The sequence below is a fragment of the Notolabrus celidotus genome, chromosome 15 (genome assembly GCF_009762535.1).
Source record: "Notolabrus celidotus isolate fNotCel1 chromosome 15, fNotCel1.pri, whole genome shotgun sequence".
Lineage (NCBI taxonomy): Eukaryota > Metazoa > Chordata > Actinopteri > Labriformes > Labridae > Notolabrus > Notolabrus celidotus.
In genome coordinates this window covers 15,959,852-15,983,465 of record NC_048286.1, presented here as the reverse complement: position 1 = coordinate 15,983,465, position 23,614 = coordinate 15,959,852, and the positions used below count along the sequence as shown (strand labels likewise).

The 23,614-nt window shown below is 42.1% G+C and overlaps 1 protein-coding gene across 4 annotated transcripts in view; it reads right to left on the bottom strand.

Annotated features, from left to right (window-relative positions):
* Nucleotides 1–1,033: 1,033 nt before the first annotated feature.
* The window catches only part of LOC117826753 (cadherin-2-like), an 86,212-nt gene continuing 63,631 nt past the window's right edge, over nucleotides 1,034–23,614 (bottom strand). For 3 of the 4 annotated variants that reach the window (XM_034703048.1, XM_034703050.1, XM_034703049.1), the window contains 13 exons: nucleotides 22,394–22,561; nucleotides 21,140–21,295; nucleotides 18,033–18,177; nucleotides 17,533–17,705; nucleotides 15,079–15,216; nucleotides 14,408–14,593; nucleotides 13,647–13,900; nucleotides 12,747–12,889; nucleotides 11,452–11,685; nucleotides 9,664–9,897; nucleotides 9,287–9,426; nucleotides 5,147–5,311; nucleotides 2,182–2,574 (listed from right to left, as the gene is read on the bottom strand). In XM_034703048.1, coding sequence (XP_034558939.1) covers nucleotides 2,368–2,574; nucleotides 5,147–5,311; nucleotides 9,287–9,426; nucleotides 9,664–9,897; nucleotides 11,452–11,685; nucleotides 12,747–12,889; nucleotides 13,647–13,900; nucleotides 14,408–14,593; nucleotides 15,079–15,216; nucleotides 17,533–17,705; nucleotides 18,033–18,177; nucleotides 21,140–21,295; nucleotides 22,394–22,561 — 2,343 coding nt within the window. In that variant the 3' untranslated portion in view covers nucleotides 2,182–2,367. Of the gene's footprint in view, nucleotides 2,575–5,146; nucleotides 5,312–9,286; nucleotides 9,427–9,663; nucleotides 9,898–11,451; nucleotides 11,686–12,746; nucleotides 12,890–13,646; nucleotides 13,901–14,407; nucleotides 14,594–15,078; nucleotides 15,217–17,532; nucleotides 17,706–18,032; nucleotides 18,178–21,139; nucleotides 21,296–22,393; nucleotides 22,562–23,614 lie in introns of all 4 variants that reach the window. The other variant, XM_034703047.1, reaches the window with a different exon arrangement.

Here is a 23,614-nt window from a genome sequence, read left to right as displayed (position 1 = left end):
GACTCAGTTGAAACAACACCTCGAGGTCAAATGGTTGGTTGACGTAAAAGTATAGCCACGTACATTCTGAGGTAAGTGATATTCACCAGACAAGGGCACTGGGAAAAAGCTGTAAGAAAAAAATCCTGGCATCAAACAAGGAATTATGAAAAATACTGGTGTTCCTCCATGGTACAGGATGTGGAACTGATTAACACAGAATTGCAACAGTGACTACACACACTGAAAAACAAAAGGCAGGGACGGTTCACTGGTTACTCTCTAATAGACATTCATTGAGTTATGTGTGAGGACTACAAAAGCTAAACTTGCTCCTGTCTCATTTGGTTGAATTAATAAGCCATGTCCCCGTCTATTTGACTGCGTGTGAGCGTGAATTCTGAGTCCCACAGTCACAGAGCAGAGAGGGGACAGGAAGGGCAGGTGAAGGCTAAACGGTCCAACGTCACACTGTGACTTTCATCATCCGAATTCAACCAACGTGCACGTGATGGCAGAACAGATTGTTACTGCTGCTACCACATAAAGTACACAAACACACACACACGTACACACACGTACGTCATTCTTGCCTTCATCCCGTCCCATGAGTGCAGATACATGCAAAGTCCCCAGGGGCAGTTTTTGCAGGCATCCTTCATTTTGAGGTCAGGTCCTATCTGACCTACAGTACTTTGCGGTACAAATCCTCGATAGTTGACAGGTGCACGATGGATTTGGCATTTCCATGAGCTCCTGACCTTGACTTGGCTTAGGAACATGCAGATAGTGTTACAGAAAGAACCTATTGTTTACCACAGAGCCTGCAAACAACACAACTCATCATCCATATACTTGTGTGGGCCCGAAGCTCATTACTTCTACAAAGTGCAATAACAACAAATAAGAGCATAAATTCTCCCCTCTGGTGAAGTATTTTACAATGAACTTTTTTTAAGCCATTGTACTTTGAGATAAATTGCATGATTTGTAATCTAATTAAGTCTTTGCAACAATGTGGAGTTTGAGCAAAACACATAAATAACGAGGCAGATTTTAGCTCCAAAATTAGCATTTTATTTGGATGGTTGGGGTCAGAGATGTTTAATTTGTTTTCCAGTACACATGGTTATCCACAAGGCTTAAGTCCAAAACCTTTTCCAGTCTTAAAGCTGATCCAGTAATTAGTGCCTAGCATGTCATCCCAGCCCACCGCCCCCCCCTTTTTGGTACAAATTCAACAGTTGTGCTGACAGATCACTACTTTTCAGTTTTTATCAATGTGTTTTTTTTAAGGTTTTATACAAAAAAAACTCTCTTTACTTCTACACATTTAATGTCACCCAGATTTTTATTTTTTTTTCACTTTGTAAATAAATTTGGGAAACAACATTTTTCATTTTTGTTGTCATGAAAAGATAAAAACATGCAAAAAACTTGAATTTGTAGTCCAAATTATACATTTACAAGTTTGGAACTTTTTGCACTTTTTCATATACTACATCAAAAAGAAAAAAAGATAAAGAAAAAAAACATTATGTACACACATCTTTTTACAGTGAAGTAAAACTTGAAAATATCAGATGATGACTAAGGCAAATGAAGTGTACATAGATTAGACCAAAACAGTTTTTTTGTTGTTTTTGTAAAATACTACATCACTTCAGAAAAAAAAGAAAAAAAAATCTGCTACAAAAGTATGATTCGGAACTCCCTTTAATTGCAACCAGCTGCATAATTTTAATTTTTTAGTGAAAAAGTCTAGAAGTCTAGCTTACTGTACAGTGCTGCTCTTCATTGTTTTTCTCTCCATCCGAAGCTAACAGATGATCCTTCATTTCTTCGTCTTTGTATTTAAATAATCTTCAACAAACAGGAGCATTGTGGAACCAAAGAAAAAAAAGCATGTAGAAGCATACCAGAGTGTCACATACTTCGTTTGAAATCACTCCAAAAGTCAGTACCATTAAAGCCTTGAACATAAAACTAATCATTTAGATCCAAAAAAATGTACAAAAAGGCACATTATATCCCAGTGCTTCTGTACTGTGAAATTCAAGTGTAACTGAGCGCATTCAATACCAACAATCCAAGTGGTGACAGTCCACCAGTGTTCCCTCCCACAGCCTCCAAAACTGGACCACAGCCTATGCCTAAGCTTTCAACAAGCATATGTATGCGTAGACTACAACAATAAGCCTAGGTTGGTTGTTTTTGAAAGTATTTCTGAATCAATGTTTTTTTTTTTTGTTTCTTTTCTGTCACAGTTCTGTCACTCTCTCAGGGAATATCAGAAGCTGTCCATGTCCATCAACAAGAAATCTTTCCTTCTCATCTTTTTTTCTTCTCCTTCATCTTTTTTCATCCTTCAGGGAGTGGCTGTGTGTCCTAGTCATCGCTTCCGCCGTACATGTCTGCCAGTTTTCTAAAGCGAGGGCCCCAGTCGTTGAGGTAATCGTAGTCCTGGTCGCCCCCGCTGCTGGAGGAGTTGAGGGAGCTTAGGGAGCCGGCTGTGGAGCCACTGCCCTCGTAGTCGAACACTAGCAGGGAGTCGTAAGGGGGAGCGGTGGGGTCGTTGTCTGCTGCCTTCAGCCCCTGAACAGAGAGGAATAAAGCCACAGTGAGATGAGAAGATTAAAACACGTCTGCACACCAACACCGTCTGCAATAAGGAGGAAGACACATTAATACACCCCCCCCCACACACACGCCCACCCCCAACTGCTGCACACAAACAGGCTAATCTGTCTTAAACCTGTCAGTGGGTCTCCCTCCAATTGTTCAGGAAATAAGATTAATCTGAGTCTGGTGTTCTCAGAGTTTCTTCTGTGTTTTGGATCATCTGCTGCTTGATCGGAAGCCAAGACGGAGCATGACCAGCAGCCTCACATGAGTGGAATCATCCGCCTGTCTCGTTCTGACCCCTTTTCAAGCTCACCTTTCTAATCAGAGGCCCTTGGACAATAAGAACAACCCTACTCTGATACTTTGTCTTCTATGATTAAGATGACAATACCTCTAATATATCACATGTCTTCATCTCCAGTTGCAGTGAGCACTGAGCTCCAAAGGAGGCAGAGATGACGGGGGTTTGTGTGTGTCTCTGTGTTATCTCGTGGTACCTGTCGGTGGGGGTGGTTCTATTTTAAAGATTGCGCTCAACATTCCTAGAAATCCTCATAACGTCACGAGAGGTCCTCATGGATTGTTATTGATTTCCAGCCCCATTCCCTAACAGGACTCTTGAGACTTGATGGATTGGTAATCTACGAGTGGAGATGTGCTTTGGCCATGAACCCCCTTTGGATGTGAGCCTGGTTTTCTCTCTCTTATTGCCACAACTGAGGATCCCCAACAAATAATAAATGAATTAACAGAAGTGGAGTAACATAACGCCGAGAAACGAGACCTCAGCTCATTGGGAAGTTGGAGAAGATTTATAGTTTCCTCTACGCTGCTATTATAGCGCTGAAACGCTCTCAAATAAAAAGATGGATTGAATTAAAGTGCCCGGGCACTTAGCGATTATTTTCCACTTGTTAGCTTCTGTTAAGTATTTGCTCAGGGCTGCAGTGCTGATAATTTGGTGGGAAATATGACAGATGGATCGTTCATTACAATTACAACCATAAGCGCTCCGCTGGTTATAGCCCCCTACATCCACAACCAAAACTCCACTGGCACTTTCATGAGGTTAGTCTATCACTGAACTCGTTATTTCATTACTACTGAGTCATCCACTGTGCTGCAGACGCTCTGTGAATCTCTGTCCTCGGATTTTGGAGCCACTCTGTCCTACAGATAACAAAAGCGATGTGTCATAAAACCCTCTGGATTTTCTGCTCAGATGCAGCCTTGCAGGGCTGATACAAGGCAAATCACTTCAGCTTTGTGACACTTAGTCCAACCTGTGACCAACAGAGGTCAGTCAACTGTGTTTAATATAAGCCCCCTCTGTGGGACAAGACCAGTAGACCTTTGTTTATCCCCCTGTGAGGTTAAAGTCCTTATGCTAAACCTACGCCTAATTTATTTCTCCCTTTAATTTAATTAAGAGCCACAAGCTCCTTTGGCATTTGCACATTACAGGATGGAGTTCAGACCCCTCTCCCTGTCCTTCCCCCACCCCTCTCTTATCCCCCTGCTCCCCTGGCAGCCATCCCTTATCAGTTAGGTCAGATTCTAGCTCCATGTGAGCAGCGGAGCTACCATGACTGAGCTTTAGCGACAGTCAAATCTGGGACTAAAAACAGATCAACGTTGCCTGGTTTGCAGTGAGCGTTTTCTGGGTCAGGATGCTCAGACTTGAAACGTCTCTTAGGTCTTGTGAGAATTTTTTAAAATAACAAGTGTGATGAAAGAGGGCGAGCGCTGTGAAACATTCTCTATTGAGCAGGGCAAAAAATATTAGATTTCGCTCTCTATCAGCTGTTCCGACAAGTCCTACCAGGTGTATTAATGACACGCGGCGAAGGTGAAAATGAGCGGTGCCTGCGTGAGGGGATCTGAGAGAAAGATGGTCGAGGGGAGTCGAGCTGAGAGAGCAAGTTCTAATCTAAAAACATGGGCGCCGTCCAAAACCTCGAAGAGAACTCCATTTGTAATGCCGTGAAACTCTTGTCTGTTGGAGCTCGTGAAAAATACATGACTGCTCTTTTCATTTTACATTCTGCCTTCATGCTGGAGTCAATGATGGCCTCAGGCAAACGAGGGCACTCTGAACACTGCACTCCCATAGAAAGCCAATGTATTGCTGCTCTCATCTCCTATTGCTATGCTGACACATCTGTAACTCCACTTTGGTAGAAAGTGAGGAGAAAAACAATTATATCAAAGTGGATTAGCATCATGTACTTTCTGGGCTTCGTGCATGTCTGAATAGATGTACGTTATAAGAGAGAAAGTTTCTTATGCTGGGAAAAAAATGATAATTAATAACTGATTTAATCTAAACTTTGTCTCCTCTCATAAAGAGCTGCATTACTGTTTTATACTGAGTCTGAAGAACAACATTGTTTATTAACATAAAAATCCATTAAAAGAAAGTCATTTAACTTGAAAATGAAATGCAGCCGTTGAGACAGCACTGGTCTTTAAATTACAGCTGTTTCCTTGGCTTCCGTTTTTACAGTACAACACCACAATCTCAACTCTGTGATGTGTTTACCTCATTGATGAAGTCTCCGATGTCTCCAGGGTGGGGTGCTGCTGACCTAATGGGGTACTGCGGCTCAGGGTGGAGGGGCCTCTCGTCTAGACGCCGGATTCCCACCGGCTTGATGGCATCGTGCTCTATCGTATCCGGCTGCTGTAGCTGACTGAGGTCGTAATCCTGTGGAGCACATGGACAGATGGGAGTTAGCGGTGTGGCAAGAGACCCCAAACTGCGTGTGATTGTTTAAAAAGAAAAACGTTAAACACATCCGGTACAGTGCAGAGAAGAAGGAGTTCAACTGAGTGTAGAAGATTTGAAAGTTAGACTGCAGCAGGAAGAGTTGAGGGGACACGAGGGGAAACTTTAATCTTCTTGTCTGTGAAGCACAAGCCCAGGGACAATTTGACACATTAAAAGAAGCAGCACTGAGGGGGTCCGGGGCTGAGGACCACATCATACGCTGCAGAGTGTTTGTACTTGTGCGGCGTGCTGCAGGAAGGATGTGCAGGCGACTGTTTTGCTCTAATCAATGCCCAGACATGGGATGGTGGATATGCATAAGCCATTGCTAATCCTATTAACATTACCAAGGCAACCTGAATGGCTCGCAGTTTGTGCAAAGTCATGGGCAGGGGAAGGAGGAGGAGAAAAGAGTGAGGAGTGAAAAGGAGTTAGGAGGGAAAACCTGAGCTGAATGATGGGATGGTATCTCGGTGACAGCAGATACGATAGAGAAACCCCCGTTTGAGAATCAGGGTGTGTGCCTAATAAGCGTGCATGATGGATTGTCCCTCTTTAGAAGATTTTCGGTAATCCATCCATCTCTAATATCCCCCTTCAAAATTGTCTTTGCTCAGTTGCACATGTTCCAACACACACTCACACACCAGATACACTCAAAATGCTTGCAGATGCTCCAATACAAAAATAAACATGGGAATAAATATAAACCCTGTGAAGATGCACAAACAACCGAGACACGGTGAAGCACATGGGCACTTGACAAACACAAGCTCAACTCCACAGTAATGCATCTGAAATCTTAAACAAACACATTGATTATTCATGTGTGATTTGATTTTCATGGAGAATGACAGTAACCCCGAGGCCTGTGGGGGAAGAACGACAGCCATCGCATGCCACGCAGTAACGCCATCCATCATCGGAGGTTCACTCCAGTGTGACTCCTGTTTCACCTTCTGTGAGGTCACACACCGGAGGGGTCAGGAGTTGGTGACAGGAATTGCAACGGAGCCGTATAATGGCTGAACTAAGCAGGAAGGTCTAATGACACACCAACCTCCTTCGGGGAATTGACTCTTCACACGTACAGTGGCCCGCTGAAATGGCTGCCCCCAGCGCTCATGACCCACATTCGATAATGGAAGAGTGAACATTGTAAAGCCTTCTACACTTTATCTGTCACAAGATATAGCTGAGCAATTTCAAACAGAACGGAGGTTATATTTTCATAGTGTCTACTTTGAGTCTAAGCGGTGAAATAACACTGACTTAATTCATCATTAGAAATCATTCCTGTAGGGCAAGAATCATGAGCTATCAGATGATCGCACCACTTAAAGTACACTTTGCTCATTTTCAAAACTGCCCTGGAAGCTGGAGTTTGTAGCGTAGTTCTGAGCACATGACGGGTTCCGTGTGTCATGATGGACTATTACAGACGCACCAGATTTTGGCTCAACACTCAAATATATCTGGTAGTGTAATCTGGCTGAAGTTCTGGCTTGTTTTTGGCATGTCTTAGAGATATAGTTTAGACATTTTTGGAAAATCTGCTTCCCTTTTAAAGATTAGATGATAAGTCTGATGCCACTCTCATGCACGTCTGAGTCAAAGGCCAGTTAGATTGGCATAAAAATCAGTAACAGAAATGCTGGAGGAAATATTTTGTCGACTTTGGATGAAGCTGTTGCCCTCTTTTTCCAGACCATGTGCAAAGTTAAGCTTTGTATAACAATATCATCCAACCATCCCTGCAACCATTCTAATTAGTATATTTCTAAGCATTTCAAACTGTTCTCTTAAGTATGATCCCGTCTCTTGTGCTGCTGGGCTTAGTTGTAGTGGTGTAACTGTGATCCAAAATCTAGGCAATTAATACCTTTTGTACAATGTTTTCAAATCAAAATAGGTCCAAAAATACCCCCAGGTTACAATAAAACAGAGCTCACTGAGTTGATAAACTTGTCTTTGTGTCTGACGGGTAAAACACGAGGCACTTGAAGTATCTACAAAAACAGGTCTGATTCGTTTTGTTTCACTTACTGTGTTGGATTGAAAACAAATCAAAACATTTTTCAAAGCATGCCTCCAAAGCCACACTGTCTAAGGTTAATGTGCATCAAATTATTCTGAGGTGATTTGAAGAAGCAGATGACTCATTTCTATCTTACATTTTATTTTTCTCAACTGTGAACCTGTGTGCGAAAACTCCTCGATTTGCTATTATCTCAACATCATTCTTTTCTGTGTCTGTGCAGCGCTGCCTGATCAGCTGTCTGCTTTTGATGAAATGAGTGCCTCACAAACCAATACAAACCAGGGCAATGGCAGAGGCGACTAAAATCATATACTCTGGGAGCGTCCAATGGTCTGACACTTCAATTTCCTCCCCAGCGGGAGATAGGGAGAACAGAGGTGGGCATTATAAAGACCACATCGCTGGGAGAAAAGGGGACATTTTTTACCCAACACCGACTCTCCTGATTCCACAGACAAGACCATTTTCTCCTGGCGCCCTGCCTTCCTGTGCGCCACTCAAAATGGAAGCTTGTTTTCTCACAATAAATTGCTGCACCAGCTTGTTTGCCTTGTTTGCCTTTGAGGGGCCGTGTATATGTTTCATTTTTTACAAAATGTTCCGGTCAACAACTAAGTGCCGTTTGTTAAAGTGAGGATTTGAATGCACAAGTGATGGACTCTCTGCTGCCTAGTCGCAGGCTGATGTAGGTAATGGTCTTCCAGTCATATTGTTACCTTAGACAGAGCTTCATTATGGTGCCACAGCAGATGTCTATCTCTGAATGACATCAGCTCACCAATTACAAGTCTCCTAGGCTAATTTGGCACTTTGCCGGGTCAGTCCGGGGTCTCCTGCTCATTTCTCCTTTACCTAAGCCACTGCAGCGCTTCAGCCAGCAGCAAGACAATTGCCCATTTGGAATAATACAGCCTTTTTTATGAAATGGTTCTGTTCTGCTAACAAGGGGTCATTAGGACAATTGAATTTGTGTCTGCATGTGCCTGATCAGTGAAGGGGGATACAGAGATGTGACATTATTGATGCCTATGGCATTGCTTTTCTAGAGTGTGTATGTGTGTGTAAGCAGGAACCTGTTCCAGTTGGGGAAACAGCTCCAATATTTCCAAAGCTGATTGGATCAAAATGTGTTTATCATATTGATTCCAGATTTTCATTTCTAGCCACCCCCCCCTTTTTTATATTTTAGAAAAATACACAAATCTAGTTTACATCAAGACCTGTCTTCCCCCTTAGCGAGAAGTGTGTGTCTGGGAGCAGCATAATGAGCAGGCTAACGCTGGAAAGAATGCACTCTAAGTGTGTGTGCGCTTGCAGAAAGAGTGTAGGGGGTCCTCTTTGTCCCTACGATGCTTCAGTTCTACAGAAGCTGCTTCTGTGCTGCATACTGTAGATGTGACCTGAATGTTTTACACAACAAAGACAGCACACCCCTCTTAGGTCATCCTTTCACTCTTAAAGCATTGTGCAACTCCATGGTATATAAGGCTGGGGGGGATGCTTGATATTTGACTGTGCTTGTACTACTATGATGAAAACAAAACCTTTTTCTGACTGAACAATCTCAGACAGAGTTCCATTTTTTCATGCTGCCCTGGAAAAGGTGGCGGTGTGCCAGTTTGTTGTTTCCCATTTTAAATTATCCTGAATTCTGATGGGTCCTCACAGGGAGATAACATCTCACTACAAACTAGGAGAAGCACACAGAGAGCAGCACAGGCAGAAATATTTTTCAGTATCCCCCACAAAAAATGTGATGTGGAAAGATATCATGGCTTACATAATGAAGCAGATAGAGAAATAGGTTCTTGCGGCCTTCAATTACAACTCCCGAATAAATAAGGAGTCTGCACTGTATGTATTATTCTTACCTGGTCCTCCTCTCCTCCACCTTCTTCATCGTACTTGAGAATGTTGTCTCTCACATCATCCTCTGGATCAATGAGCAGCTGCTTGGCCTGACGCTCTTTATCACGACGCTTCATCCACACCACGAACATCAGCACCAGAACTGACAGACAGACAGACAGAATCTCAGGTTACAATAAATTAATAAATAAATGACATATTTTCATACAAGCGTAATCGGATCCCATGTTTTAGAGCTTGGATGGAGGCCTGATCGAGGCTATCTTTTTTGGTAATCCCACAGTAATCTAGCAGTACCTCGGATAATGTTTAGCTGTCTTTATAATCCCTGTGTGTGATCGTGTGATGAGCTGTATGGAAGAGGCAGCGAGACACTCACTGAGGAGGATGATGATGCAGAGGAGGATGGAGATGATGGCACCAGTGCCCAGACCGGCAGCCATGATGTGCTGCTGGTCAGTGCAGTCTCCGTTGATGTCACACTGGCACACTTTAATCCGCAGATAGGAAGTGTTGGACATGGGCAGGTTGCCTGAGTCTGTGATTATGATGGGGACCTCGTAGATGCCGCTTTCAAGGAAGCCGATCTTCAGGCTCATCTGGGCATAGTCACCTGAGAGAAAAAGAGGAGAAGAGAACCACAACCCATCTCTGTCAGAGCTAATACATATGTTCAGTTACTAAATGTGTTCGAAAATGAAATCACAAGTTTCCTTCGCAGAGGAGTCTTTTTTAGCGGAGGATTAATTCAAAACTCTGAATAGTCGCTTGTGTAGACGGTGTTCACAGCACGGTTATACTCAAATTACTGCAAATATGCAGCGTGAATTCATACCTGGGAGTTGCATCAGCATATCTAATCCAAAACATGGTCAGGATTTAGATTTGGAGCTTATAAACCCACTGAATACCTTTTGATAATGCTGCTTAGGCTAAATTCCCAGTAGCTGTAATCCAAATGCCATTATCCTATTAAGATATATTCACTGCTTTTCAACTCACACCGTCTAATAGCTAACACACAACAAATTATTTCCTTCTACTCATATTTTCGGATCAAATTACCATAAACAATTAACGACTGTTTGATAATGTTAATATCATATTATTTTGTAGGCCCCAGCTCTACCTGACCTCTCTCCATTCTGATAGCAGTTTTCTTTCTAGTTATTACACTCCAGATATTACAGTGCTGACACAATCATGTTCTTCTCTTTCATTTACCAAAAACGAACACAAACCACGATGTGTGCAGGCCAGAAAATTAGATTCTACACTGTATGAAGCAGTATGTAGTACTTGACTTGGACTCAAGCACTGATGACTCACACTCAAGCACTGACTGCAGTTGGATTTGGAAAATGAACTCTGACTTATTTTTAGAGAAAGACTGTTTTATTGTGTTCGTTTTTTAGTATGAGGCCCTAATCATTCATTCAGTTTCGAGCGAGGGATGGCACGTGTTCATATTCATACTTGTTCACGAGACGTCGGCACTATCAGCATCAGTTCCTGACAGGATGCCTAAAGACGCACCAGGAATCGTGAGGTTCCCTTACAAAGTTATTTACTGTGAATACAAACTACAGCAATGCAATACCTACTTACTGTTGATCACATTACTGTAAGCAGGCTAATGTTTGGTTAGTTACAATTCTGATTAATAGCAGGAGGGCTACGGATATTTTTTTGATTTGATTGGGCACCTTCAGTGACCCCACTGCAGCAGAAACAATGTGTGTCTCCTCATAGTAAAAGGCCCTGTGTGCTGATACCCTCGACACACTTCATTGATAATTTAAATCTCTTGACACGCTGACAGAATCGCTCAGAATCTCATGTGAATAAATGAAACGTGTTTGCTACACATCCACAAGGTCCAGGTTCATAGAGTGAATGGTTTGTACTGAGACAGTGCTCTACCTTTGAATAAATAATAATATTAAAATGTTGACTCGACCTAGACTGGTACTCAGATTATGGGGGCATGACTCAGATTCTGCTTCGGTGACCTGGACTTGACTCAGACTTTAACACTGATGACTTAAGACTGGACCCAGACTCCTGGTTTCGTGACTCAAATACAACACTAATTTAAGATCAATACACTACATGTGAATATTAGTATGACCATATTAAGGGTTAATAATATTTAATTGAGTCTTACCACTGATTCGAGTGATGGTCCAGTTTCTCCTCACATCAATGGGCCGGTGGGCTAACTCGAAGGCAAACGGCCCTGCGTTGGGGTTCAGGTCTCCATCCACCGCTGTAATGTTGATGGCATTTGGCTCTGGCTTTTCGCATACCTCAACCTCCTGGGGGAACACCTTGGGAGCGTTGTCGTTGATATCCAGCAGGTGGATCTGGAGAGTACCTGTGCCACTCGCTGAAGGTACACCTGCACAAGCCATTAAATGACACACATCAGCGCATACATATTTATGAAGGAAGGGATTTTTACAGATTTACGTATGGATAGGAAAATATACTATTGAAATGGCAACTCTGGGTTTGCATCCATTACGCAGTTGACAGAGAAAAGTAAAGTGTGGAGTTTTTTATTGGAGTCTTGTGTTATAATAAGACACTCTAAACAGCTATTTACTGGAGTGGGAGAAGACCCATCCAAACTGCATACTGATCTGAGAATTTAATCTCAAGTGAGGAGGAAGACAGAAAGAGGGAGATATCAGAACATTTGTGTGTGTGTGTGTGTGTGTGTGTGTGTGTGAAGACCGTCTTCCTGACGAAGGACACGGGATGGGAATACTAAAGCAGACAAACAGAGCCCACTGTCGCTGCTCTCAGGCACCTCTATGTATTCACTCAGCTAAGAGGCTTTTTTATCATTCAGGCCACGCTCAAAGGAGCTAGTCATCCAATCCTGACCCATTAATGCTGAGAAACCTCTTTATTGGTGGAGTTTTTAAGCCTATTGGCCTAAGCTATGCTCCACAGAACAGGGTAAACCTGAACAGAGGTAAATCCCACCAGTGCAGGGAAGAGGTGAATATATCCACATGCTGGATGGTTCTGGGATTGCTAGCCCATTAACCTTCAACTAAGGTGGTCACCAACGCAGACACGCCAAGTGCCTGGTACAAGGCTGACCTTCAGGCACGGAGGATGTCTTTTGTGGCTGTAACTGAGATAGTTTTTTTTTCTTCACTAGATAAGGGAAGTTTGTGCTCTGCCTCCCTCTGAAAAAAACATCACAGAGGTAGTAAAAGTGGTTCCAGCTTGAGCCTGACCTTTGAGAGGAAGCCTGTATTAGACTTCCACTCTGCTTCCTTCTGAAAGGCGGTATTATCTTCTCTTGAATGCTCTGACAATAATGGCTTGCAATGGAGTGCTTGTGTAACAGCATGGCTAAAACACCTAGACCATGTAACCGGTGCATCACAGGAACTCGACGAGGTATTTTTGGAAACTGCAGTGCCACTAAAAACGGTTACCTACCATTGTCAGTAGCCAGGAATGTTGCATTGTACAAGCTGTTCTTCACGTAGGGCGACTCTCTGTCCAAAATGGCAATTGTTGTGATACGCCCGGTGTTTGGGTCGATCCGCAGCCAGTTGGCTGGATCTGAGAGTTTGGAGTATCTGTGGGAAGACAGAAAAAGGTGAACTCAGTGATTCATAATCCTTCGTTTTCATTTAAGCTGATTTTCAAGACACTGCTAATCTGCGAGTTCTCTTAAATGAGCAGTGATAAAGTTTAATAAGGTTTAATTTTGTTGTGTGCAGAAGGAAATCTCTGTGAATTTTAACTCTTTCTCTCCAGTCTGGCATATCTTCCTCCTCAAGATGCTTTTGTTTCTATTTGTTTACACAGAATAAATATTTTAGACACCCCGCATTTTACATAATTATTCCAACTTTTGCGAACAGCCTCACAGGGGAGACCGTAACCAGCTTGTTGTTATCAGAAGCTCAAACTAATTTGTAGGACAAACCGTGGAATTACAAAGCTAGCTCATTTCACACAGACTGTTTTTAGGCGGATAAACACTTCCACGGCCAAACAGCTGTGAGGCAAGACGTCTGATGATGAAAAGGAGAAAAAGGAGTAGGGCTCGTTCTAAAACAATGAGATGGAGAAATACGTGCTGCATGGTTTTATTTGAGCGGGAGGGATTGAGCAAGTCATCAAAACTGGTCATATCACTCCTCTTTACTTCAATCAGGGATTCTGCAGGAATTCTCATTTGTGCCAATTATTTTAGCTAAATGTATGATGTAAACATATGTGCTGATTTTGGAGGATATCAACCTAATTGTAGAGGCTGGAGAAATGTTCCACTCCTTTAAAGGTCTGTAACGGTTCAAAGGACTGTACTCTTCCTGCTGTAAATCCTACCTGATGTTTTGCTGCATGAAGCGATCAGGGTCCTGTGCGGTGAAGGTGGTCAGCGTGGACTCGGGCATCATTCCCTCTTCCAGTTTAATAAGTTTGGGGTTGGGCTCAAAGTAAGGACTCTCGTTCATATCCACTACTCTGATGGAGACGGTGGCGGTGGACTGGCGAGGAGAGTGGATGCCTCTGGCCAGGGGGACCTCGTTCCTTGATTCCACTGTCAGCACATATGTCCTACTGGTTTCAAAGTCAATGGGCTGGAAAACAGAGAGAAATACAAACACACAGAGAGTGAGTCAGACATCTAAATGTGGCATAAATTAAACAAAGGAAGATCACAACATGTTGTTGGAAACGTGGAACTGATGAGAAAGCAAAGAATTACAGCTTTTGCTTCCTCTTGCCTCATTGTGGAAGCTCACAATGGACAGTGGGATGAGATAAAGAGACTCTTTTGTGGCCAGACAACGGAAACACAGGGGTTTTTTATTTGATCAGTACAAGACTCCTATGGAGTTGTTACACACAATGCTACTATTCTTCAAACAAATGAACAAGACCGGTGTGTTGCTGAACTGATCTCATTACTCACAGGTAGAAAAATATAATTTATGGCATCTTTCCCTTTATAAAACCCACTGGTTGTGGTAAACATAAAGATGTTACTTCAGATAACCCTATGTGACCCTCTCAGTAGGGTGTCAGCACATCTACAATGCATCTCCTCAGGATAATGGGGGTGGAGTTTGAATAGCAGGTCTTACCTTGACAACCGTTACCAGGCCCTCGTTAGTGCTGGGATCAGTGGGCACGGAGAACCTGCCTGTGGGGTCGCCCCCGGTGATTTTGTAGACTGCATTCCATGCTGGTGTGTTGGGCTGGTCCTTGTCAGTCACCGTCAGGTTGGCCACGATGACATTCACACGGTTTTCAGGCACCTCACCGAAAAACTGCATGAATAAACCATGAACGCAGAGAACAGCGAGCTGTTAGTGATACTGCTGTGGCAGAGGAAAACACTCCGAGCCCTGCCTCGCACAGCACAGCAGGACCAATCTCGGGTAAATAGACATCTGAGGTAACTTATCATGTCGTCATGGTCATCTCATTCCCTGTCCTCCCCTGATAGCACAACAGTGGCATTACAAATTTCAGTGACTCGCAAGCACGGTAAGTGGCTCCCTCACTCGGGCAGACATCCCCGCAGTTGCATGTGTCAACATTTGGAGGGGGATATAACACTTCACGCATGGCTGGCTACTTGTATATCTGTATGGCTTCAGAAAATGCTGGGCCAGCAGAACTTGGTAAGTGAGCAGAAGTGACGGTTGAGTGCATATTTCTACAGACAGTGAAGTGAAACAGGGGCCCATGTGGTGCTCTCCTTTCGCACAGATTGCTGTGTTGATGTCTCAGATGAGACTTTGTTTCTTACCGTCTCAGCAGTAAACTCTGGTGGATTGTCATTAACGTCAGTGACTCTGATGACAGCAGTGGCTGTGTTGGAGAGGCCGTACATTGGGTTGCCCTCCATGTCAGTGGCCTGGATGATCAGAGTGTACTGAGGCACTTTCTGTAGAGAAAAGAAAAAGTGGTAAAAGCCGGGTTCAGTAAATGGTTGTTTCTGTAGCCAGTGTTGATTCACTCACTGTACGGGCAATTTATTGATCAACTCAGGTAATTGAATGCACTTTAAGTAACAATTCCATCTTACACATCCTAAATTTAACATTTAACTTGTTGTATGTCCAAATTTTACGAGTAATTGTATCATTATATCAAAAGGTGTTACATAGAGTTACATTCATAAAAAAAGAGCACATTTAATGCAGTTCAACCACACAGACAATAACCTTAACAATTACACATGCTTAATCCACACCCTAATTCCAAGAAAAACATTTCACAAAAGTAAGGAGAGGGAGAACAAAACACTGAAAAAGTTATGTAATGCAAAAAAAAAATAACCCCTCTGGTAACATCTAACTAATGAGACTAATTTACAACAGGTTAATGACATGACTGGATATAATAAGGGCATTCCAGAGAGGCAGAGTCTCTCAGCACTAATGATGGGAAAAGGTTCCCCACACTGAGAGACTGCGTGAGTAAATAGTTCAACAGTTTCAGAGTAATGGTCCTCAGCTTAAAATTGTCAAGAAATTTTGTTAAGTACATAATATAATTAGAGGATTAAGAGAGCCTGAAGAAATGAAGAAGGCTGATAACCAATAATGGATGGCCATGATCTTAAGACCCTCTGATGTTTTACATAGCAGCCCGACTATTTTGGATCTGAGGTTGTACCATTTTATGATAAAATATAAGATTACATGGATCATTTTACTTTCAAATTATTAGAGGGTACATGTGGACTATTTTTTAACCCTCCTGTTATAATGTGGGTCAAAGACTATTTTAGGCAATATATGCCTCCCTAACCAGCTAAATGCAGCATAAAAATCTGGGCAGCGTGTGACAGAAGAGGTGTTATGTTAATCTATCAACATCACTTCATAAAAAATAAATAAATCAAAATGTATAATAAAACAAACAAAAAACTATGTCATGTAAACTATTAAATTTATATTAAGGGCTTTCCAATGATCATTAAAAAAAGTTTTAACATTAATTTTGATGAAAAACGAGTGAGTTATCCTCATTGAACCATGATCTGTGAGAATTAAAGAACACCAATGGACTAAATCTGGATTTAAATGGTTAGTAATGGAGTTAAAAATTAGATTTTAAAAAATGTGTATTGGGATTTTTTGGGGTTCTGAAACTTTTGAATAATTGAATATGCCCCGGGTCAAATTGACCCGCAACATAACAGGATGGTTAAGACCACAAAATACTTTACAAGTGTCCTTCATAACACACACTGTGAATTTAAAGCGGACAAATATCCTTATGTTCAATTAAAATCCTAGCTGGCTAGCTTCTTAGTTAATATGACTGATGGTGTTGTCTTAAGCATATGATATACTCTATAGGGGATGTGGGTTTGCATGTTCATGTGTCAAACCTGCAGCTTTGCTATGTACACCATCATAAAGCTAACAAATGACTCTTTTCACATTAAAAGCCACTCTGGTGACGGACCAGTTGCTGTGTAATGAGTGTAGGGCAAATTACTTTCATGGTGGCAACTGGCGGACATAAAACTGTGGCCCCAAGGCGGAAGTGATTGAGCAGCCACCTAGCCAGATTGCCCTCACTAGAATTGCACCAACTGGCTTCGGCTTTCTATATCATTTTGTGTTTTTTTTTCACAGACAGCCATGCGATCCAATTAAATGACAAATAGTTGCATTTACAGGGAAGGGAGGAAGGGAGGAAGAAAATGCAACTATAGCAACTGCTTCAGAGGCATAGAGACAGAAAAGGCGTGAATGAAGAAATGGAAACATTTAGTTGCTCAGTGATGCACGCAGCCTTCTTGTAAGAGTAAATAAGTGTGAAACATCTGAGTCCATTTCTACTGCTCATTTAGTTGGTAATCAGAAAAAATCCCATTGGTTCATTAGGTCTCAGACAGTCTAGATGAAAGGAAATACATTCATGCTGTGCTTTGTTACCTTTTTTTTTTTTTTTTAAAGGCACAGTCCATTTATATAAACATGGAAACAATAGAGATGTACCACAGGCAGGAAACAGGCAGGTTGTTTATACAATGGAAGCACTTATTAATCGTTGTTTCACTTAAATAAAGATAAAATGATGTTTTATAACTCTCAGTTAGGTAAGAAATAGAGTGGAAAAACAATACGGTGGAAAAAGAATGAAGAGAAAAAGCTACATCATAAACAATATATGAAAGGGTAAAGACAGAGAGAAGAAGAATGAGAGGCTACATTGAAGGTAAGAAAGAGCATGTGTCAATCACCTCTCTGTCCAGGCCTGCAGCCACTGTGATGATGCCTCCGGTCTTATTGTTGATGGTGAACATGTTGGAGGTCGGACTCTCTGGATTCTGAGACAGAATCTTGTAGCGCAGCATCCCGTTTGCTGTTTTGGGGTCGTCTTTGTCAACAGATGTGACTGTCATAACAAAGGTTCCTAATAGACAGAAAGATACAATCCAAATCATTCTGCATGATCTTTCTATGTGTTTATTTTTCTACTGGCAATTAAAAGACATTCAAGGAGTGAGTGAACTGTGCTATTACACGTTATAGTCTTTCTTGTGAAAAGAGGAAGAAAAAAAGAATACTGATAGCTTTGATACGGCAGAGGCAAACTTAACAAAGTGGGCGCTGCAGGAAAGCCATCAATGCTGTTTGATCTGCTAACACACATCAGCATGTGGAGCCGGCAGCTCAGACTTCAGCCGATCGGCTGCTCATACAGTGTGATGCTGTGCTTGGCTGTACATGGTTTTATTACCTGGCTTGGAACCCTCTGGAACAGTGCCATTCCAGATCTGATGAGTGAACTCAGGCCTGTTGTCGTTCATGTCGATCACATTGATCACAATGTCAATAGGGTTTTCTACCTGGTTGCCGTTCAGGTCCACTGCATGAGCCCTCAGCTGCAGGAAACACAAACACATCTGGACTGTAAAGTTGTTTGAGCACAACTGTGTAAACAACATTCAGGACAAAGCACAACTCAATGTCACCCATTAAACTGCTGTGATAATTAACCTCATTTACCGTAATGGATATCATGATTTGACTCTACATTTACAAACTGATCTGGATTATTTTAACCAAATAAAAAAATAATTTATCTTCTAATGCCTAGTTCATATCTAAACATAGTAAGTTATTTTCCATACTCTGTCACATCTGTGCTTGTTGTAATTGACATGCTTCACATCAATGCTTAAAGCTGGGGTTGGTAATTAGATTTAGATACACTTTTTGTTATACTGGTTAAAATGATCTTTATGTCCTGATGGCAATCAATACATAATGTGCTCCTAAAAAAGAACCAAAAAAGCAGCTATCTACAGCTGGAGTAAACCTGGGAAAACACCAACCAATCACCGTTTTTTGGGTGCCAAAATTTTAAACCATTCAAATCCTGTCCTGCTGTTCTGCCCGCCTCCTGCGCGTTCATTTCCCCAGCGTGCACTCTCCGTCTCCTGCCTCTGCTTCCCCTGACTCTATTGACTGCCCAACTCGCTCAACCTCGGGCCTGTCCCCTCTGACCCGATGAGGTGCTTTGCTCAGGACTGTAGTCCGGATCAGAGTCTAAAAAGCTCTCACCACGGGGGCTCTGACAAGCAGAAGAATTAATGACGTTCAGTAAGTCCTACAGAAAATGTATATTTATTGTAGCGTCCGTCCGGACGCTGTAGGGATGACGAGCCGATTCGTGAACATGTTGAGTTTTAATAACCGATCACTGTCGGCAGTGACCACACCAACCAACAAAGCAACAATCAATGTTTGAATGAATGAAGAACTTCTCTTGTCTCTCCTCTCTCCAGCTCACACACTCTACACCTCTCCTGATGCCTTCACTGACTGTCAACACTGTAGGAATTAAGAACATCTACACTGAACACATTTAACAAACAGTAGAGTTGTTACAGTTTTATATGTGTTATAACTTTTCTCCTGATATCGTGTCACTGGTACAACTGGATGCATGCTAGCATGACAGTTGTGAGTACTAACAATAGCCATGTTTGTTCGTGTTTTTAACTTTCACTATGATAATGTTTTGGTGAGGACCGGTTTTGAATCAGTCACGATCATGTGGTCGCAAGTCAGCGGCGCTCGTGCATGTGAGCGGGGGGGGGGGGGGGGGGGGGGGGTCGTTTTGGAGGAGCTCCGAGGGGAGGAGGGGAGGGGTTAGACGGAGTCCTGAGGAAATGCTATATTCCAATTCATGCTAGTTTTCCGAGACTACCAACCCCAGCTTTAAGTCTGAAACTTGTACATCAGTTTCAGCTGTCTTTCTGCTGCCAATTTTCAGCTGTCTGGTTTCTTCAGCAAACCTACTACTGCTCCGGTCAATTTTTGAATAACTACAATGTTTTTTATGATTCACTCTGTCCCTGAGAAGTAAAGTAAAGCAGTGAAGACCTGAATCAAAAATGCAATGGTGTCACATTAAAAAGAATAGAGAAACTATTCACTGGCATAGTGCTTAGAAATTTTTTTAATAGAACTTGGAATTGAAAGGAATTATGACCTTACAAGTAAAAGTATAATGTAACCTCTGCTAACCATCACTGAAAACCTTTTACTCTTTATAGAAGAGCAAACATTTTTCAAAATCCTATTTTTCAGACCAGCGTGTGACCAGGAGAGGAATTCAGTTTCTACAAAGAACAAGGTTTTCCCACGACAAAATCAATCATGTGCAAGGCAACAGAAAAGCAAATGACTGGATTTAGTCAGGTACCTGCCTGAGTCGACAGGAACATAAGCCTTTTAGCTGCACTTTATGGTGGTCTTTTGAAACAGATATTCAGAACTGTTGCCTACACCAGGTCAGCACAGGTTCAGTTCTGTTTTAAACAAAACAACAACTCTCGTCTGCTGCATTTTCTTTTGCACTTCAAATGCATCTTTCCCGCTGATAAACAAATGCAAGGTCAGCGCATCATACTTGATTTCAACTCAGTGATGTATCTATATTTTGATCACACCATTTCATGTTCTGGAGCTTATCTAGGTTATGTTTGATGTTTGAATGATTGACAGGCTGTATTAACGTATTATTCAGGTATTTTTCAAGTAATTACCTTACAGTCGAGTTAAATTAATTCCCAAGTGGTGCTGTATGTTACAGAATCAGACAAAAAGAGCTAAATTAATATTAAAAACAAGAGGGAACGAAGGTGATCTCAACTAAAACAACACTGGACTGCACCTTCAATGCTTTCATTCACACTTCACATCAAGCTTAATAATTAAAGACCTTTGAGTCTTTGCACCAATGAATGATTACATAAGTAGGCGATAAATAGGTTGTGGTGTATAGATTTATTCTAACATCACTCCTTCTTAACTAAATCCATTCTCCCCTTCTCTGTCAGAGCACATACGCATTGAAAAGCTATATAATTTAGAGAACATTTCTTTGTAAGGGGGGAAACGCTAATGAGCAAAGCAGCCGTGAAGGTGCCAGAGTTTATCATTATACATCTTATGCACCAAGAAACATCAAGTAAAATCCTTTAAATTCTCAGACGGATCAGTCAGATTTCCTGGGAGACCCCGGTCTGCATAGTGTCTGAGAAGAAGGGCAACACATGACTCTAGAGCACATGCTGACAGGCTGGAACAAACAGCACAACCACTGAGAGATCAGGTCTTTTCATGAAGAGCAGAAACCTCCTTTTAAAGTTAAGGACATCAGAGTTCTTCTTCTACATCAACAATTCATAAGAGTTGGGGCGCTGTCCGAAATGTTTGTAATAACAGATTTGCAAATGGTTTTGCAAATCATTTAATCCTATATTTGATTGAAAATTGTTTTTTTTTCTTCACATTTTACACAGCCTGTGAGCTCTTAGTGAATGTCTGACTTACATGGAAGTTGGAGATATGCTCTCGATCAAGTGGCTTGTTGACAGAAAGCTCTCCAGAGATTGGGTCGATGATGAAGATACCTGTGGGGGGCTGGTCAGCACCAGGGCCTGTCACACTGTATCTGAGGGACCGCTGTTTGTCGTGGTCAGACCGGATCTGTTGGTGCAAAGATTTGTTAACAACAATGATTTTTTACAAGCATGATACAATCAGATTATGTTGAGAACTAAATGATTTATGTGCCAAAGTCTGCTTAGTGATGATAACTTATATGGCACATATAGAACTACTCTATATTGATTAATCTGTTGTAGCTTTAATTAGCTACTGATCCAAAAGTTGTGCATATCTAATGATAGAAACAGAGATTAGCAACACGTCCTACAGTTTAGAAGCTATAATCAGAAAACCTTTGTAGGGAAGTAATCTATATAAAACTTCCCACAAACTTTCAAACATATTGACTAATTTCAGTATCACTCTCAGTATTCCTTTATAAATAGGTTGAAGAATGAAAAAAGGGCCTACAAAGGGTGCCTGTGTCTGTGTGGTATTGAAGTCCTGTCTTGGCTGGCCTGTCTATTCTGCCTGCCATGTAAGCCGAGACTCTCTGTGCCTTCACCCTGAATCCATGCTGAGCAAACAGAGCATTTCCTCATTCTGATATCATCCGCTAAAGCCCAGAAACATCCCTTCTAATATGGCCGGATTAAATATAATACATACAAATAGCATGTACAGGACTTAACACCGGGTAAGGAAGTCAGCTTAATATGCTGAAAAGGATCGAGTTCTTAGCTGTCCCCAGTATTGCTTGTCCTCTGTTAGCCACCCACACCCATCCCTGACCACAGAATTGATGCAAATGAATCGAGCCGTGTGTGTCCTTGAGCCAAGATAAAAGGAGTGTAATATCTTGACAGTCAGCTGAGGAGCAATTGCGATGGTGAGCACTTCAGATTTCTCTCTGCTTCTATATAATACTAGGTTAAGCTGATACAAAGCGCCCCCTGAAACAAAAGATAAATAATGCATAGGAAAAAAAGGCTCCTGACCTTTAACTAAGTGCTGTAAATACAAAACATTTTGCTGGAAGCCCCTAGTCTTGTGTTTGTGACCCCCTTAGTGGGTGCTAAGGGCAACAGGGACCTATAAGGTTGTCATACCAGGAAAAAGGCATTTTCTTTGAAGTTGTGAAAGTAGTATCTGTATGCGTGTGTGCTGTACAAGCATGTGCTAGGGTGAGGTACATACCCGGACAAGCTCTTGCGGGAATGGGCCTCTTGAGTTCTCTGGGACATTGATTGGGGGGATGACCCAGTCTCTCTTCATGCGTTTGAGTTGGCTGTCCGTATTTCGTGGTGGAAATGCTATTTCCTTCAAATCCTTGGACCTGACTGCAGGGATGGCACCGTCTTGGTCCTGTGAAAAGGAAATCGTTTAGTTCAAGTGCTGTATAGTGATCCTATCTATGCAGTAAAATGAGTACTTTTTAACTGGCGGCATTGCTCTGTGGATGGAAATATTGGTCAGTTGGTCAACCTCCTCAGTACAGAATAAGTCAACAGGCACTGGATGGCTTGCCTGTAAATTTTGTGCAGACTTTCCTCAACCCAGGAGGATGAGAACTCTGACTTCAGAGAGCCCCTGAATTTTCTCAAACAACATCATGAGGCTGCAATTCAATGTTTTCAATAAAATTCCTTGACATCTACCAAGTGGATTATCAGGTACATAGGTATACCTATGTTCCCCTGAGAAAGGTTGTGTAATTTGTGTTGAGTGTTCTGTATCTTGTTGGCATGGAACTACTTTAAACTAGAATGATAAGCATGGATAACTTTATACCAGCTAGGCAGCTGATCTCTCTCTGATCATAGTGAAGAAATTCTAAGGGTGCGCTCACACCAGGCAATCTCTATTGTTCCAGCATGGCACACTCCCTTGGCCCTGGCACAGTAGGAAGAGGAGGGCTTTGGCCACGTTACGGTTGTTCATGCACGAGCACATGCACAGGAATGCAACGTGGACATAACATATAAACAATGCAATCATTCCTTTCGGCAATCATTTTAAACAATAGTGGTGAGAAGTCCAGGTTGATGGGAATTTCTGGCAAATGCAAACAGTCATCGCCCATTGTGCAGGCTCTGAGACCATGCTTCTTGTGAAAGGGATGCTACAGAATGATGTAAAGCCATGGGTGTGTCAGATTATGACGTGATGATGGATGTATAAGAGGAAGCCTTGCTCAGGCCTGGAGCAACGTGAGTGCAGCCCAGCGGGGGACTGAGAAGGAAAGACAATCTTGCTTTGGCACGGTACAGGGAAACTGCCCAGTGTGAGTGCGTATTAAGAAAGTTCTTAGAATCATGACATTTTCTAAGAATTTCCTCTGCAAGTAAGGACTAGATCCTGGCAGAGATAAAAGATATTCACAAAGCATCTTAGTCCTTAAGAGAGACTCCTAAGGTG